This window comes from Eriocheir sinensis, unplaced genomic scaffold (assembly GCF_024679095.1).
Source record: "Eriocheir sinensis breed Jianghai 21 unplaced genomic scaffold, ASM2467909v1 Scaffold226, whole genome shotgun sequence".
In the NCBI taxonomy this organism is placed as follows: Eukaryota; Metazoa; Arthropoda; class Malacostraca; order Decapoda; family Varunidae; genus Eriocheir; species Eriocheir sinensis.
This window is the reverse complement of record NW_026111528.1, coordinates 155,770-174,901: the sequence shown is the minus strand read 5'-3', so window position 1 is coordinate 174,901 and position 19,132 is coordinate 155,770. Positions and strand designations below refer to the sequence as shown.

Here is a 19,132-nt window from a genome sequence, read left to right as displayed (position 1 = left end):
CACGTCATCTGGTAATCAAGAATTACCCCCCTTCCTTGAGACTGTTTTCCATCCCCCCTGTGATCCACCAGAGCGCTCTTTCTTGTCCTTATAACTAGATGAACCAACACAGTTTCTCATTTTGTCACTCATCAAGGACAACACGCATTGGTTTAGTCACAGTTATGAGATCTCCAGTTCATTAGGAACCTTTCTCTAGCTACTTTGCGTCACTGCACGAGACGGAATTTTTCAAGGCGTCCTTTTCTCAACAAAATACCGACCGATGGCATCGCTTCACTTTCTTGTTTCTAATGATGACAATGATGTTTTCATACCTACAGTGGTGCTTTCAAATGGTCTGTGGTGCAGCAGTAACACAACAGTAACATCGTGAATCTGTATGCACCCCCACCTGGCAGGGTTACCCGTAAGAATCTCAGGAAATGGTCATCGCCTTTGGCCTAAGGAGGTGCGGCGCGGTGTGTTTACCTGTGTCGCCAGCCCCGCCGCATCTTGTGCCACACCCCCGATTCTTGCCAAGAATTGGGGGGACTTCTTGAAAATCTGACACACGAGAACAAGAAACGCAAGGATTTTTCAAGATTTGGGTAAGTCTTGCTCGTGTTGGGGTATTTCTTGAACGCCAGATAACGGCTTAAAGCTGTAGCTGCCTGTTGCGCCAACCACCAACACGGCTGGAGGAAAAAGGCCAAGTGTGATACCAGCTTGAGACCCTATTCCCATTGTTTTCCGCTCTGAGCGCTCTTGTCTTGCTGCGAACAACAGGAACCCACGCTCACGTCTCGACTTGTACGAACAGGATGCTCGTACGCCAAGTCACCGCTCGTAAACCAAGACATTTATTGTGATTTTCTTTTGCTCATAAATCAAAACGCTCATAAAGTAAGGCACTCGTAAACCAAGGTGTGACTGTATTTGGTAGTTCCTCGCTCCTCTTGTCATCATTATCTTAGAGATGAATCATATTTGCCGGCACTGAAGATGTCCTTTCTTTCTTAAAATAAGACTTGAAAAATTAGCATGCTGTGCACCATTACAAGCTTGTCATGCTGGTGGTGAGGCTGACCCTGATTGTGCACCCCACAGGAGAGGCTGAAGGCGCAGTGCAGGGGTGTGGCGGTGCCCTCAGAGTGGATTCTGTCCGGGCAGGCGGTGCACCCCAGGCCACACCCCAAGAACGTCAGGTGAGTAGCAGGGACACACACACACACACACACACACACACACACACACACACACACACACACACACACATTGTTAAGTGGGAGTGACAATCTAACCATGATGGGGTTTTCAATTGCAAAGAGGCATGTTGGGAGGAGTGGACATCAGAGGAAGGTGAAACTCTATGAAACTCTTTATTATACCTGCATGGGGAAATAGCTGCTGAGGATAGGCAATGGACAACACTCTTATGCAATGGATCAAGGAGAACACACACACACACACACACACACACACACAGACACAGACACAGACACACACACAGACACACACACACACACACACACACACACACACACACACACACACACACACACACACACACACACACAGACACACACACACACACACACACACAGACACACACACACACACACACACACACACACACACACACACACACACACACACACACACACACACAGACACTTCTTCCCTCTAAAATCAAGACGAGTGCACCCTTCAGACACCCCGTGGATTACACCCAGAATAAAACGTCTCATTGAACAGAGAAATGACGCCTTCCACACCAATCCTACACTCTACAAGCCCCTCCGCAACAAATCAAACGAGCCAAAGCCACATACTACCCCCAAAAGATCCACAGCCTCAAGCAATCTAACATTGGGAAATGGTTCTCAAAAATTAAGGCCTTGTGTGGATTCAACAACAACGCCCCCTCTATCCCATGCGTATCTCACCTCCCGCCACCTGAAGCAGCCGAGGCCATCAATCTCCACTTCTCGGCCATCTGTCAGTCCCTCCCCAGCCTGGACCTGACCTCACTCCCAGCTTACCTGCCCGCCCCATCACCACTCCCCACGGTTGAGGCCTATGAGGTCGCCAGGTCACTAAGCCAACTTAAAACAAAGCGGTCCACCACGCCCACTGATCTCCCCATCAAACTGTACCAGGAGTTTGCCCCCGAGCTGGCCACCCCTCGCCTCTATTTTAACGCTTCCTACCGTCAAAGTCAGTGTCCTGCTGACTGGAAAACAGCATATGTCACTCCGATTCCCAAGACCACCACCCTCAATCACTGAGTGACTTGAGGCCTATTTCTATCACCCCATTCCCAGCCTCCTGTGTTAAGCCTTCATTTTCTAGTTGACTTACGCTCATCTTGCTCCCCTCATAGACCCACAACAGTACGGCAATATCAAGTCAACCTCCACCACACACTGCCTAATTAATCTCCTGGACTTTGCCTACAGAAATCTTGAACAACGCAAAACATCAGTTTCTCTCGCTTTTATTGATTTCCGAAAGGCTTTTGACCTAGTTCACCATACCACAGTCATCAACAAAGCAATAAACCTAGGGCTTCACCCTAACCTGGTCTCCTGGCTGGCTGATTTCCTGCACCAGCGTAAACAGGTGGTGAGATTTCAGGGAGTGGCCTCCCCTCCTCTACACCTTACTTGCGGGGTACCTCAGGGGTCCAAAATGGGCCCTTTGTGCTTCCTTATCCTAATTAATGACGCCCTGACCCACACACCCCACCGCTGGAAGTACGTGGACGACACCACAGTGGGAGTAACAGTTGACAACAGCAACCCAGATTATTCCCACCTCCAGGAAACACTACACAACCTACACACATGGACAACACAAAACATGGTCACCATCAACGACACCAAAACTACACTCCTACACATCAACACCTCCTCTGCCCTGTTGCCCCCCCTGTGGTGTCCATCAACGACACTCCCCTCCGGGTAGTTACATCAGCAAAACTACTTGGAGTCACCCTGGACAACAAGCTCACATGGAAGGAGCACGTCTCCCAGCTCACCAGATCTGCCACCTATAAACTGTACCTGCTGAGGAGACTCAAAACGCTGGGGGCCCCTGAGTGTGCGCTGGCGAGCGTGTACTCCTCGTTCATCCTCCCCAAACTGACATACGCGTCCCCAGCGTGGTCTTCCTCCATCAACATCACGCAGCGCCGCCAACTTGAACGCGTCCAGAAGCGAGCCTGCAAAATCATCCTGGGCCCTCACTACACCAGCTATCAGGACGCCCTCGACTCCCTCCATCTCACCAGCCTACAACACCGTCACGAGACCCTACTACACCGGTTCGCAACCAAGCTTCTCAACCAGCCCAGACACAGACACATCCTCCCACCCGCAGTGAACCGCCCTCAGCACTCAGTGCGACACCACAACGTTATTGCCCCGATACGGGCACGGACTGACCGCTATAAGAACAGCGCAGTGCCCGTGATGGTCAAATATATCAACAATGCAAATTAAGAGCAGCACAATTTGTATGTTTTGTAAATATTTTTCATTAGGACTTATTGTTGTTGTTATTATGATTGTTATTATGATTATTATTATTATTATTATGATTACTATTATTATTATCATTATTATTATCGTGATTATTATGATTATTATTATTATCTTTACTATGATTATTGCTATTATTGTTATTTCTATTTTCCTTTTTATTTTCGATCATACTACTTTGTTCATTTGTCTCATTCATTTCATTTCATCTTCCATTGATGTATATTTTCAGCTCTAGGGCTGCCTGGTACTTCATGAAATAAACCGTTTATTATTATTATTATTATTATTATTACACACACACACACACACACACACACACACACACACACACACACACACACACACACACACACACACACACACACACACACACACAGACACAGACACAGACACACACAGACACACACACACACACACACACACACACACACACACACACACACACACACACACTCCTCCCACTCCTCCTCCTAAGACAAACAAGCAAAAATCTTCAGTTTCCTCCCAAGTGGATGTACCGTCAGGTGTGATCCAACAGGACGAATTGGGTGTGGCAATGAAGAAAATACTATACGTTATTGAGCATCAAGATGTTGGATTTCTCAAATTTGACATGTCTAGGAAAGTGACTATATCAGATGCATTGCAGACAGAAAATTTAATGAGAGGCTCAAGTTTTTTCCAGTATATGTCCGCGGCGTTTGCAGTTCAAAACAAGCGGTCAGTGACTACAGCATGGTTCAAAAACACCTTGGCAAAGGAAAAGGAGAAGTGCTTTGGTCTTGGTTAGTCTATTCAGCTGTCAAAAGTGCAGTGTTTTGCTTCTCGTGTTTCTGTTTCCCTCGACAGAGACTGCCAGCCACTGTTCTTCCCTAGAGCTAGAGGGAGGTTTTAGCAGCTGGAAAAAGCCAGAAAAAATCATTGCACATGAAAATAGTCAGAGACATCGTGACTCTTTCACAAGATAGAAAGAAATGGAAAGGCGCCTTGTTGAAAAGGAAGGACTAATTGACAAACAGCTTCAAGGGCACATTGCCACAGAGAAGGAATAGTGGCGACAAACCCTCAAGAGAATTCTGCACTGTATTAGATATCTGTCCAAACAAAATTTAGCACTGAGAGGTCACAGAGATAATATAACCTGCACTGAAACAGATGAAAATAATATTGGAAATTTCAGAGGCCTTTTAAAACTAATTGCAGAGTTTGATCCTGTCATGAAAAACCATCTGGTCTATGTCTTTCAAAATCCAAGGTCCCCTTCATATTTGTCTGCTGAAGTCCAAAATGAATTCATCCAGATTATTGCATCTACTGCTGGAAGCACTTTACTGGGTGACATCCGAAGAGCTGAGCACTACGGTATAATGCTTGATTCAACTCCAGATGCTGCACACAGGGAACAAATGTCAGAGATCATAAGATATGTAGAGATAAACTATGAAGAAAAAACAGTTTGTGTGAAAGAAAGTTTCCTTGGATTTATTCAAGTACACCAAAAGGATGCAGCAAGTACTGTAAATGTAACAATGCAGCAGCTGGAGAAAGATCACTTGCCTTTTGAAGACTCTCGTTCTCAGTGTCATGACTATGCTGCTGTCATGTCTGGACACAAATAAGGAGTACAACAAAGACTTGTTACAGTGAACCCTAAAGCAATATATGTGAACTGTGACAACCACTCATTAAATTTGGCTGGGGTTCATTCCGCTAGTCATGAGGTGGCGATGGTCACATTTTCTGGAACTGTGCAGGCAGTGTATGTTTTCTTTTCAAGGTCGACCTATCGATGGGAGACACTGAAGAAGAATTTGCCTATATCTGTGAAAGCTGAATCTGAAACACGCTGGATGGAGTGCTAGAGCTGATGCAGTTCGACCCATACATGAAAATGTGGGGGATTTGGTCCAACTTTTAGAGACCATCGGAAGTGATTTGAAGGAGACAACAGATACCAGAAGTGAAGCAACACAGCTGTTGAGCAGCAGAATTTTGACATTTGATTTCTTTGCTGCACTAAGTTTCTGGAACATTTTACTTACCAAGATTGACAGAGTCCAGAAGAAACTGCAGGATCCAAAAATGAATTTCCATGAGGCAGCACAAGATATCCAGGCGTTGCAAGTTTATTTCCTTGCTAATCGGCAGGAAATCTGCCAGACATCTATCAAAAAAGCAAAGGAGCTCTGTCATGCTTGGGATGTAAGAATTGACAGACGACGTGGAGTGAAGAAAAAATTGCCTGGTGAAACTGGTGATGATGCAGTGCAGACCTCTCAGCAGAAAATGAGATGCAACGTCTGCTAAAAGGTACTATTGACAGAATGCATAATGAAATGGGCGAACGGTTCATCAGATTGCTTAGCTTGAATTCAAAGTTTGGCTTTCTTTTGGATATTAAGGAGTTGCTATCTACAACCAATGAAGCATACATCACAGAAAGGTGCATTGCTGTGGCAAGTTTCTGTGACACTGACTTAGATGGCTTGGAACTGTTCAGTGAAATTGTAGATTGCAGAATGCTGCTTAAGACACGAGATGATGTTCTGATCACTAACACACAGGAATTACTTTGTTTCTTTGTACAATATGGGGATGAAAGTGTTTTCCCAAACCCTCGGGTTGGCCTTAGATACTGCTGACCATTGCAGTATTAATTGCTAGTTGTGAGCGATCATTTAGTAAATTGAAACTTATCTTGTTGTACCTTGGAACGTCTATGGGGCAAGAAAGGTTGTCGGCCTTAACTCTACTAAGTGTAGAGCAAGAGATCGCAGACAAAATAAACTTTGATGACGTGGTAGATAAATTTTCAGCTGTAAAATCTAGAAAGATAAGTACATTGTGTCGTGCATCAGTACTTGATATCCTTCAATTCATTGTCAACCCTTTTCTTTGGTTTGGTTTTCTGTTATCAATATATGTCTAATTACCTTTTCCCTTTAAAGCTTTATACCGTTTTATTTCCTTGCATATTGTTGACCCTAAGCATCCAGCACTTTAATCTTTTTGTGTTCATTAATTTGCCACATGCTAAAACATTCTCTAAAGAAAAGTAAGGTTTATAATTAGTGAACTAATTCATCTTTGTTCTTATCAGATTTCTTTCCAGGCATTATAACTATTCAGTCTTTACCACAAAATACATTTTTTTCTAATATTAACTTCTATACCGGCAACAATTTGTACATTTTCATGATTTTCTTAGCCCCTGTTTTTACTAAAGTTTATCTCCTATTTTAGTCATATCTGTTTAATTTGCCATTTGTCTTTGGTTATTAAGAGTTACTGGTTGCTGTGATGCCTTACTATAGTCTACATCTTATTTATCTTATCAACATTTTGGAATTTATTTATGAGGGCTAATAATTAATTAATTATATATATTATTAATAAAATAAACTATTTTAGTTTGCAAATTCGGTTTGTGTTCTATCATTCCAGAATATTATTATGCAAACTAGAATGCTTTGTTTTCAACACAATATATCTGAAATAATAAAGGCAAACATTTCCTGCCAAGATTAGTACACTCAAATGAAAAGAGCCCTTCACCCCTTTGGGGGCGCCATAATAGACTTTGCCCCCGGGCGCCAACAACCCCACGACGCCACTGACAGAGCCACAGTGATAGGAGACTTTGGCCACCTCCATTCCCCCCCATTCCTTCCCTCCCTCCCAAGAGTATATAAAGGAAAGGGAGTAAGGGGAAAGTAAGAAAGAAAGGGAAGGGAGGAAGGGGACGAGAGAGAGAGAGAAGGTGATTGAAAGGGAAGGGAAGGAAAGGAAGGAAGAGGAAGGGGAAGAGAGAGAAGGGAAGGGAAGGGAAGGAAGGAGAAGGAGAGAGAGAGAGAGAGAGAGAGAGAGAGAGAGAGAGAGAGAGAGAGAGAGAGAGAGAGAGAGAGAGAGAGAGAGTGAAGGGATGGGAAGAGAGAGAGAAGGGAAGGGGAGGAAGGGAAAGAGAGAGAAGTGGATGAAAAGTGATGGAAAGGAAAGCGAAGGAAAAGGAAGAGTAGAAAATAAAGGAGGAAGGAAGAGGAAAGGGAAAGAGAGATAAGAGGGGACAAAAAGTGTTGGAAAGGGAAGAGGGGGAGGCGCAATGCTTTCCCTCACCAAACCACATTCTCACACCTCGGCACATTCTCACACCTCGGCACTTTCCAGGTATTTGGAGGAGTACAAGTTGAAGGAACGGTGCGCTGACGGAACCATTGTAGCCGTGCCGTGCTCCCTGCCAGACAACACCAACACCACTGCAGGGAAAAAGAAGAAAAATAAATGTGTGGTGTGTGTGTCTCAGGCTGGGAAGGAAGACGCCACATTACCACACCAGGAGGAAACACACACTAGCCTTCAGAACGGTGGTGTTAGTGAAGGTTCAAGGACAAAGAGGAGAGGTGAGGTGTGTGTCTCAGGCTGGGAAGGAAGACCCCACATTACCACACCAGGAGGAAACACACACTAGCCTTCAGAACGGTGGTGTTAGTGAAGGTTCAAGGACAAAGAGGAGAGGTGAGGTGTGTGTCTCAGACTGGGAAGGTAGACCCCACATTACCACACCAGGAGGAAACACACACTGGCCTTCAGATGGTGGTGTCAGTGAAGGTTCAAGGACAAAGAGGAGGAGAGGTGTGGTGTGTGTGTCTCAGGCTGGGGAGGAAGAGGAAGGAAGTTCACTGGAGAAGCAGGAGGAAGCACTTAATGGCCTCACGAATGGCGGTTCTGGCTCAAATACCGATGTGATTAAACATAGGAAACAAACCCGAAGGAGAGGGAAGAAGTTGAAGGGAGGCGATGAAGTGGCCGTACCTTAGAGGAAGAACAAGGATGGATAGAATATGAAAAAGCACTAGTTACCCCTCACAATGGCAGCGTTGGCTCAAGTACCGATGTGAGGAAGCAGGAAGCAAACCCAAAGGAGAGGGAAGAAGTTGAAGGGAGGCGATGAACTTGCTGTGCCTTAGAGGAAGAACAGGGATGAGTAGAACATGAAAAAAACACTAGTTACCCCTCACAATGGCAGCGTTGGCTCAAGTACTGACGTGATTAAACATAGGAAGCAAACACGAAGGAGAGGGAAAAAGAAGAAGTTGCAGGGAGGTTATGAAGTTGCCGTGCCTTAGAGGAGGAACAGGGATGGATAGAATATGAAAAAAACACTAGTTACCCCTCACAATGGCAGTTTTGGCTCAAGTACTGATGTGATGAAGCACAGGAAGCAAACCCAAAAGAGAGGGAAGAAGAAGAAGTTGAAGGGAGGCGATGAAGTGGCCGTACCTTAGAGGAAGAACAGCGACAGATGGAACATGAAGGAAGAAGAAAACACTAGTTACCCCTCACAGTGACAGCACTAGTGAAAGGAAGAGAAAGAAGGTGGAACAGAGGGAGTGTAGTGTGGCTTGTGTGTGTTGAACTTAAGAAGGGACACACTGCAGGGTTTGAACAAGAAGAAATGCTTACCTCACAATGACAGCACTAGTGAAAGGAAGAGAAAGAAGACAAAATGGAGTTGTGTGGCTTGTGTGTGTTGAACCTAAGAAGGGACACACTGCAGGGTTTGAACAGGAAGAAATGCTTACCTCACAATGACAGCACTATTGAAAGGAAGAGAAAGAAGACAAAACAGAGGGAGTGTGGTGTGGCTTGTGTGTGTTGAACTTAGAAGGAAGACACTGCAGGTTTGAGCAAAGAAAACACTTACTGACGATGGCTGAGTGGTCGGTGCCTGGATGCCATGACCCCAAGGACCCAGGCTCAAGTCCCTCTGCAAGACACTGACAATTCTTAACCATCGGCCAGTGGTGGAATATTACCCACATGCTGCCCAGGTCTTCAATCAACCTTGACTTCAGCGACTTCGGTCAAGAGGAGCACCGGGGGGCAGCATGGGCCAAGCAGAGTCATACATCACAGCAGCCACTATAAATTAAATTCGCCTGTGCCACGAACGGACTGGGGTCTTCCAAGTGGTCCCTCGAGAGAGCCTACTGGTGCTATAGGCAGAGGAGAAGGAGGAGGAAAAATGAAAAGAGGAAGAATTATGTGGCACTGGTGAAGGAGTAGAAGGAGGAAGAGGATAAAAAGGAAAGAGAAAGAAATCTGCAGCTACAATGGAAGATAGGAAACACAGAAAAAGAGACACATGAAGAGATTGAAGGAAAGGGAATGGACAGTTACGACAAGAAGAAGCATTTAATAGTCCTTATAATGGTGGCACTGCTGAAGAATAAGAAGGAAGAGGAAGAAAGGAAAAATATGTACCTTGTGATTTTGGGCTGTGAAGAAGCTGAAGGAAGGCAAAGTAATGGAGGGAAGAGAACAGTCAGTCAATTACAACAAGAAGAAGCACTTACTAATCTACAGAATGGTGGCACTGCTGAAGAATAAGAAGGAAGAGGAAAAATAAAAGAGAAAGAAATCTGTGCCTTGTGATTTTGGGCTGTGAAGAAGCTGAAGGAAGGCAAAGTAATGGCAGGACCTTGAGGGAAGAGAACAAACAGTCAATTACAACAAGAAGAAGCACTTACTAATCTACAGAATGGTGGCACTGCTGAAGGAGAACACAAAGGAAGAACAAACAACACCAGACCTGCTGGTCCTTATGAGGCTGTTTGTGACAAGCTACACTAACTATCTAATCAAAGGTGGAAGATGAAGGACAGCAAAGGCGAAGGCTCCTTCCCACCCCCCATCCCTCCAGCCAAAGCTGGCAAGAAAGGATAAAGAACCATGCAGCTTGGAAAAACTGCATGGAAATTTTGTAGGAAAGAGGAAAGAACTACCATTACTGCTACCACTAACCGGGCGATAAAAGCGGACAAGGACAAGAGGAAAGAAGGAAGAAGAGGAAAAAGGAAAAAGAAAGAAATCTGTGCCTTGTGAATTTTATGCTGTGACAGTTACAATAGGAATTACACTTACTCTCCTTCACAGTGCTGGCATGTGCTCAAATTATGACACACAAAGGAAACAGTCGCCTTCACCATTACTCTTTCCTTCCTCTCCACTCTTACAAACACTTCTCCCTCCCTCTCCCTCCCTCTCAGCCAAACACTGTCATGGAGCCATCTGGTCCCATAAAGCACTAGTGGAAACAATCGCCTTCACCATTACTTTTTCCTGTCTCTCCACTCTTACAAACACTTCTCCCTCCCTCCCTCCCAGCCAAACACTGTCATGGAGCCATCTGGTCCCATAAAGCAGTAGTATTTTTAGAATGGCAAAAACATGTATAATGAGCTCACAGCGAAACAGTGCGCGCGACCTTTTGTATACTCGGACTTTTGTCACGGCGGAAAACATACATGATATACAGACAAACAGACAGCATTGAGGGGAGGCGATGAAAAGGCAGTCCCTTCAACTTGACGGGGGTGGAAGGAAGTGTGAGAGATGAAGAAGGAAGGAGAAAAAGAACATCCCATCACAACACTGGTGCTAAGAAAAGACAAAGAAGAAAAGTAAAATAAGAAAGAAAGGTGTAGCTTGTGGCTCTCAGGAATGTTAGTTAGGCTGTAACACTTGCAATAGAGAAAACACTTTAGTGGTGGCGTGGACTCAAGTTCTGACTCACACGAAGAACAGCTGAAACAAATGTGAAATAAAGTATGTGTGTGCCTATTTGCAGTATACAGGGCCTCAGCTCAAGCATGGTCAGTCCTGTCTCCCAATCTATATTTGTCTAGCTTTTTCTTCATTTTCTGGTCACTGCCCGCTTCAACAAGGTCTTTGCTTCGTCCATTCCATGTATCCACACTCCTGTATGGAAAACTGCATGTCTTTCAAACAAGTCCCCTTTCTCAATTTCTTACTGTGTCCTCTTAGTTGCCTCCTCCCTTCCGTTGTGATTAAATAATTTATATCCAACACTTCCATGCCACTCGTATTCTCTCATAAAAATTACATCTCATCCCTTCTCCATTTTCATACAAGACTAACCATCATATTTTTTTAACATTTCGGCGCCCAAGCGCACAGATTCAACAAGGCTTTCGTATGAGTTGTGGGAGGCATTTCCAGGGGTAGTTTCATGGCCCTGGTGGTAGTTTGACCCTTCTTCTGTAACAAGAACTTAAAATACCACCCTTTAGAGCTCGACTGATCTCCTTTTATGCCTTTGGAAATAGTTGATGCGAGGTGTTTGAGAATACCAACCTTATTAGTATCTCCATCTCTCCAGTGCTTTCATCTCCTTTATGACAATCTTCTCTCACTTAAAAACTAATTATCATCCTTCTCCATTTTCCTATAAGACTTAATGTATCTCCATCTCTTTGATCTCAATGTAATGAACTCCATCTCTTTGATCCTTTCCTCTCTTCCTTCTCGTGTTCCTTCGGGTTGTCTTTAGAGGGAGAATTAAAGGTTGGAAACTGGACTCTGAACTCAGATCCTCAGAGCTCAGCATTCACCACTTCCAGCCATTGTGTAATATAGTGGTATTTGTAGAAGTAGTTGTAATAGTAGTATCAGGTCCTCTGCATGCTTCTGATATATTCCAAATTTCTTCTTTTCTCTTATTTTTACTTCATATTTCTCTCTCCTCTGTGCTGGCTCCATTCAAACAAGACTTTCTGTATCTCCATATTTATTCAGTTAACTTACATTGTGTTTACATTAATGCAAGAGAGAGAGAGAGAGAGAGAGAGAGAGAGAGAGAGAGAGAGAGAGAGAGAGAGAGAGAGAGAGAGAGAGAGAGAATATTTATGTGTCGGGGGGTCTTGTGTCTGTGGGGTTTGTAAACATACTGTGGGGTGACATCCTGTGGGGCCTGTGGCTGAGAGAGAGAGAGAGAGAGAGAGAGAGAGAGAGAGAGAGAGAGAGAGAGAGAGAGAGAGAGAGAGAATTATTTATGTGTCCGGGGATCATGTGTCTGTGGGGTTTGTAAACATACTGTGGAGTGACATCCTGTGGGGCCTGTGGCTGAGAGAGAGAGAGAGAGAGAGAGAGAGAGAGAGAGAGAGAGAGAGAGAGAGAGAGAGAGAGAGAGAGAGAGATTTATGTCACTCAGCATTGCACTGTCACTACCAGGCTGCTCCTAACGTGCCACTCACTGGAGGTCAGTGATCAGGTGTGTACAGCCAGGCTTGAGCGCCACATTTGACCCAATGTGGACAAATTTCCCACGTCCACACATGAGGTCAATCTACAGCCCATGCCTGGCTGCAGACACCCACCCTAATCAGTGCGCTGCTAACACATCCGCTGCGATTGGCACAGATTTGGCTTTCACTAGTAGCCTGATAACATATACTCCCAGGTCTTCCTCTGCCTCTGTGGTGGATAGTGGAGTGTTTCCCATGTGGTATTGGTGTGCTGGATATCCCTTCACTGGTAGCCTGGTAACATACACTCCCAGGTCTTCCTCTGCCTCTGTGATGGATAGTGGAGTGTTTCCCATGTGGCACTGGTATGCTGGATATCCCCTCCCAGGGTGCAGTACTTTACATTTTTCTTCATTGAATTGTAGCAGCCACTTTTTGTTCCATTCCTGTTGCTAAGTGATGTCTTCTTATAGGAAATCCGCAGTCAAGGGGTTAACGGTGACAGCATCGTCTTAGTGCCAGCCAGACAGTGACAGTTCCCAGGGCAGCCAAACAGTGACAAACTGCTGTGGGAAGCTTTAAAATTGGTGCATCAGGAATGAGAGCATTTCAAGCTTACGACACATATCCCTTACATCAAATCAAAATATATTAGTATTTCCATGAGAGAGAGAGAGAGAGAGAGAGAGAGAGAGAGAGAGAGAGAGAGAGAGAGAGAGAGAGAGAGAGAGAGAGAGAATCCTTTTCCCAACTCAGACTTTGGTGAAGAGATTAAATTTGTATTAGTATTAAGTAAATAAATAAATGATAGAAAAAAATGGCTTGAGTCTAGGCCCCTGAGAGAGAGAGAGAGAGAGAGAGAGAGAGTGTTGTGCTTGCCACTCATCTTTTTCTTATATATTTGAATTCGTGAAGCATCAGTGACGCGGCAATAACAGTTCAAAATATCAAAGTGTGTACCTCACAGTGCTGGGAATGGACCCGGACCCTTGCAATAAAAGTTGGGGCAGCACATTAACTGAGTCCCTTATGAGCTCCTCCTCCTCCTCCTACTTATCCTCCTCCAGATCCCCTTCCTCCTCCTCCTGTATAATATGGAAGCTGAAGGAAGTGTAAATGAAAGTAAAGGAGTGTATTTAACAAGTGCATTAGTCTCATCATCAGTCATCATTCCCTCAATGTCCACACTGTTAGGCTGGGACGTCAGGTGTAGTGCCGCAGAATTGGCCCCTGGCACGATGGTTGAGTTTGCTTGCTGCCCTGGCTTGTACCCTGAAGGCCCGGGTTCCCTCAGTGCACGTACGAGACTAGTGAAACATTATTATTATTGCTATTAGTATTATCTGTCATGGATATACACAAGAATGACAAAACTAATGCATCTGTTCAATATACACCCATGCCTTAATATACTTTCTCTTGCATGCAAATTATAGGGGAAGGAGATGGGAAGATTTAGAAGAGGAAAAATAGGAGGAGGAGGAACTAAGGAAAAATATAGATGAGGATTTGTATGAGAGGAACGAAGGAAGAAAACATAGAAAATAAGAAAGGAGGAGGAGGAGGAGGAACAGAAAAGGAGGTGTAATGAAAACTATGAAAAGAGGAATATAAGAAAAACGTAAGTTTAGAAGAGGAGGAGGAACAGAGGAAGAAAATTATAGCTAGAGGAGGATCCGTAAGAGGAGAAATGACGGACGAAAATAAATGATGGAAATAGAGAAAACAAGGAAGAGGAGGAGAAGGAGGAGGAAGAGAGAAGTATAAGAAATACATAAGTTTAGAAGAGGAAGTGGAGGAGGAGGAGGAGAAATGACGGACGAAAATAAATGATGGAAATAGAGAAAACAAGGAAGAGGAGGAGGAAGAGAAGTATAAGAAAGACATAAGTTTAGAAGAGGAGGAGGAGGACAAGTAGGAGGAGAAACGAAGGATAAAATTAAGGAAGGAAATAGAGAAAACAAGGAAGAGGAGGAGGAAGAGAAGTATAAGAAAGACATAAGTTTACAAGAGGAGAAGATCGAGGAGGAGGAGGAGGAGAACAAGTAGGAGGAGAAACGGAGGAAGAAAACTAACGCTGGAGATATAGAAGAAAAGGAAGAGGAGGAGGAGGAACAGAAATGAAGATGGAATGAAAAACGGAGAAAAGGAAAAATATATTAAAAAAACCTGAGAAGAAGAAATAATAAGCAGGAGAATAAAGGAAGAAAGGGCAGAAAGGGGGAGAGAGGAAGGAAAAGGAGAAGTAGAAAGGAAAAAGACATAAAATTATAGAAAACGAATCCTAGGAGAGGAAGAGGAGGGGTCAAAGAAGGAAGAGGAGGAGGAGGAGGAGAAGGAGCAAAGGAAGAAAAATAAGAAAGGAAAGAGGAAGGAAGAGGAGGAGGAGGAGGAGGAAAAATTAGAAAGGAAAGAGAGATACATGAGAGAAAAATGAATCATATAGGAAGAGAAGAGGGAGGGGAAGCGATAAAGAAGGAGGAGGAGGAGGAAGAAGGATAAATAATGACATATATCAGAAATGAAGAAAAATAAAGGAAAGAAGAAATAAATGACAAAATAATATAGGAAGAAAAGAAGAAGAAGAAAAAGAAAAAGAAGAAGAGGAGAAGAAAATATATATTAGGAAGGAGGGAAAACACGAACAGAAGGAGAGAGAAGATATAGTAAAAGAGGAGGAGGAGCAAGGAGGAGGAGGAAGAAGAGGAGGAGGAGGAGGAAGCTCTTGCTACTATAAATCTTGCAAACTACTACTGTTATTACTACTACTACTACTATTATTACTATTACTACTACTACTACTACTACTATTACTATTATTATTACAACTACTACTACTATTACTATTATTACTACCACTACTGCTACTATTACTACCACTACCACATGCATTCACTACAGTAAGGTCTGTATATAATTCTTGCTGTGGTGGTTCTGCTGCTGGTATCTCAGTCCCTCCCTCATTCTTGTTGTGGTTCTGTTGTCTCATTCGACCATTCTTGCTGTGGTTCCAATGCACATTCATTCATTCTATTCCCGTCACTGCCTGTTGCTTGCCGCCCGCCTCGCCTGTGAATGGAAGGATGTGTGAATGTGTATGTCATGGAAAGAATGTGTGAACCATCTGTATGTTACGGGAGGGAAGAATGTGTGAACCATCTGTATGTTACGGGAAGAATGTGTGAACCATCTGTATGTTACGGGAAGAATGTGTGAACCATCTGTATGTTACGGGAAGAATGTGTGAACCATCTGTATGTTACGGGAAGAATGTGTGAACCATCTGTATGTTACGGGAAGAATGTGTGAACCATCTGTATGTTACGGGAAGAATGTGTGAACCATCTGTATGTTACGGGAAGAATGTGTGAACCATCTGTATGTTACGGGAGGGAAGAATGTGTGAACCATCTGTATGTTACGGGAAGAATGTGTGAACCATCTGTATGTTACGGGAAGAATGTGTGAACCATCTGTATGTTACGGGAAGAATGTGTGAACCATCTGTATGTTACGGGAAGAATGTGTGAACCATCTGTATGTTACGGGAATAATGTGTGAACCTTCTGTATGATACGGGAAGAATGTGTGAACCATCTGTATGTTACGGGAAGAATGTGTGATCCATATGTATGTTACGGGAAGAATGTGTGAACCTTCTGTATGATACGGGAAGAATGTGTGAACCATCTGTATGATACGGGAAGAATGTGTGAACCATCTGTATGTTACGGGAAGAATGTGTGAACCATCTGTATGTTACGGGAAGAATGTGTGAACCTTCTGTATGATACGGGAAGAATGTGTGAACCATCTGTATGTTACGGGAAGAATGTGTGAACCATCTGTATGTTACGGGAAGAATGTGTGAACCATCTGTATGTTACGGGAAGAATGTGTGAACCTTCTGTATGATACGGGAAGAATGTGTGAAACATCTGTATGTTACGGGAAGAATGTGTGAACCATCTGTATGTTACGGGAAGAATGTGTGAACCTTCTGTATGATACGGGAAGAATGTGTGAACCATCTGTATGTTACGGGAAGAATGTGTGAACCATCTGTATGTTACGGGAAGAATGTGTGAACCTTCTGTATGATACGGGAAGAATGTGTGAACCATCTGTATGATACGGGAAGAATGTGTGAACCATCTGTATGTTACGGGAATAATGTGTGAACCATCTGTATGTTACGGGAAGAGTGTGTGAACCATCTGTATGTTACGGGAAGAATGTGTGAACCATCTGTATGTTACGGGAAGAATGTGTGAACCATCTGTATGTTACGGGAAGAATGTGTGAACCATCTGTATGTTACGGGAAGAGTGTGTGAACCATCTGTATGTTACGGGAGGGAAGAATGTGTGAACCATCTGTATGTTACGGGAAGAGTGTGTGAACCATCTGTATGTTACGGGAAGAATGTGTGAACCATCTGTATGTTACGGGAAGAGTGTGTGAACCATCTGTATGTTACGGGAGAGAAGAATGTGTGAACCATCTGTATGTTACGGGAAGAATGTGTGAACCATCTGTATGTTACGGGAAGAATGTGTGAACCATCTGTATGTTACGGGAAGAATGTGTGAACCATCTGTATGTTACGGGAGGGAAGAATGTGTGAACCATCTGTATGTTACGGGAGGGAAGAATGTGTGAACCATCTGTATGTTACGGGAAGAATGTGTGAACCATCTGTATGTTACGGGAAGAATGTGTGAACCATCTGTATGTTACGGGAAGAATGTGTGAACCATCTGTATGTTACGGGAAGAATGTGTGAACCATCTGTATGTTACGGGAAGAATGTGTGAACCATCTGTATATTACGGGAGGGAAGAATGTGTGAACCATCTGTATGTTACGGAAAGAATGTGTGAACCATCTGTATGTTACGGGAAGAATGTGTGAACCATCTGTATGTTACGGGAAGAATGTGTGAACCATCTGTATATTACGGGAGGGAAGAATGTGTGAACCATTTGTATGTTACGGAAAGAATGTGTGAACCATCTGTATGTTACGGGAAGAATGTGTGAACCATCTCTATGTTACGGGAAGAATGTGTGAACCATCTCTATGTTACGGGAAGAATGTGTGAACCATCTGTATGTTACGGGAAGAGTGTGTGAACCATCTGTATGTTGCGGGAAGAATGTGTGAACCATCTCCCTGTTACGGGAAGAATGTGTGAACCATCTCTATGTTACGGGAAGAATGTGTGAACCATCTGTATGTTACGGGAAGAATGTGTGAACCATCTGTATGTTACGGGAAGAATGTGTGAACCATCTGTATGTTACGGGAAGAGTGTGTGAACCATCTGTATGTTACGGGAAGAATGTGTGAACCATCTGTATGTCGCGGGACGGAAGAGTGTGAAAATCGGTGTCATTGCTTAAAAAAATAGATGAAAACTACTTCGATTTTTTACCATAATTAAGAATGAGAGAGGCCAATCGGCTACCATGGTTGCCGACTGTTTGGGACATTCGGCCAACTTGTTGGCAGAATGTCTGCGACATGCTGCCAACTAATCTCAAGACGAGTCTCAACGGTCATTTTTTTAAATGGCGCCATGTCTACAACAACCACGAATCTGCCGCAGGAGGCGAAGGGGACGCCCTCTGAGTTCGTGACTTGAGCAATGAGCATGTCGACAGATCCTGCCAGGAAGTACTCAGGATGGGAAGCGGGTCTGCATGGATACTTGCCCGGAGTGACCCCCAGACATGGCGTCGTAAGGTGGGCGAGGCTACGGGGCCCCCGGCGTATGCCCCTATTGGTTGAAAAGAGGCAGCTCAAAGGTAAAATTGATTAAAAAAAAAAAAAAACTACTCCGTTGGCGCTGCTCCTGTGAGAAGTTTAAATAGTAATCGGAAGTGTTAAAATCGGAAAGGTGTTTTGATACACCCCTTTTGAAAGCGTTCAAGTCGTAGGCAGGAGGAAACATTAGGAAAGGATGTTCTAGAGTTTACAAATGAAAGGGATGAAATAAGGAAGATGCTGGTTGACTCTTGCATGAGAGATTTGGATATCATAAGGATATTCAGTCAATGAATGGGGGCGTGCTAAATGCCCGTATAGCCGGAGACGGACAATGAGGGTAATCGGGTCCCCCTCTTTCTTTCTCTCAAACATCCTCCTCATTCTCCTCCTCCTTGTCTCCCCACGATATATATATTTTACCCACAAAGCATCGCGTCGCAGTCTTCCAACATAAAGCTTGTTCCACGGTCCAACATTACCCCCCCCCCCCCCTAATTTATCGCCTGAGCAATCCTCTCTCTCTCTCTCTCTCTCTCTCTCTCTCTCTCTCTCTCTCTCTCTCTCTCTCTCTCTCTCTCTCTCTCTCTCGTGACCATAGGTAAACCCCCAAAATATGTGGGTGTTAGCCCTCGTTGGTGCCTCCTGAGAGAGAGAGAGAGAGAGAGAGAGAGAGAGAGAGAGAGAGAGAGAGAGAGAGAGAGAGAGAGATAATTACATAGATTTACATAGAAAATCAGACCACACAGACCCCATGGTCCAGACTAGGTGGTCTGTCCTTAAACCTGAGTG

General features: G+C 44.1%; 1 protein-coding gene across 1 annotated transcript in view; it reads left to right on the top strand.

Annotated features, from left to right (window-relative positions):
- The window catches only part of LOC126990934 (uncharacterized), a 102,296-nt gene that overhangs the window by 2,857 nt on the left and 80,307 nt on the right, over positions 1 to 19,132 (top strand). The window contains exon 3 of the mRNA XM_050849566.1: positions 1,090 to 1,187. Coding sequence (XP_050705523.1) covers positions 1,090 to 1,187 — 98 coding nt within the window. The remainder of the gene's footprint in view (positions 1 to 1,089; positions 1,188 to 19,132) is intronic.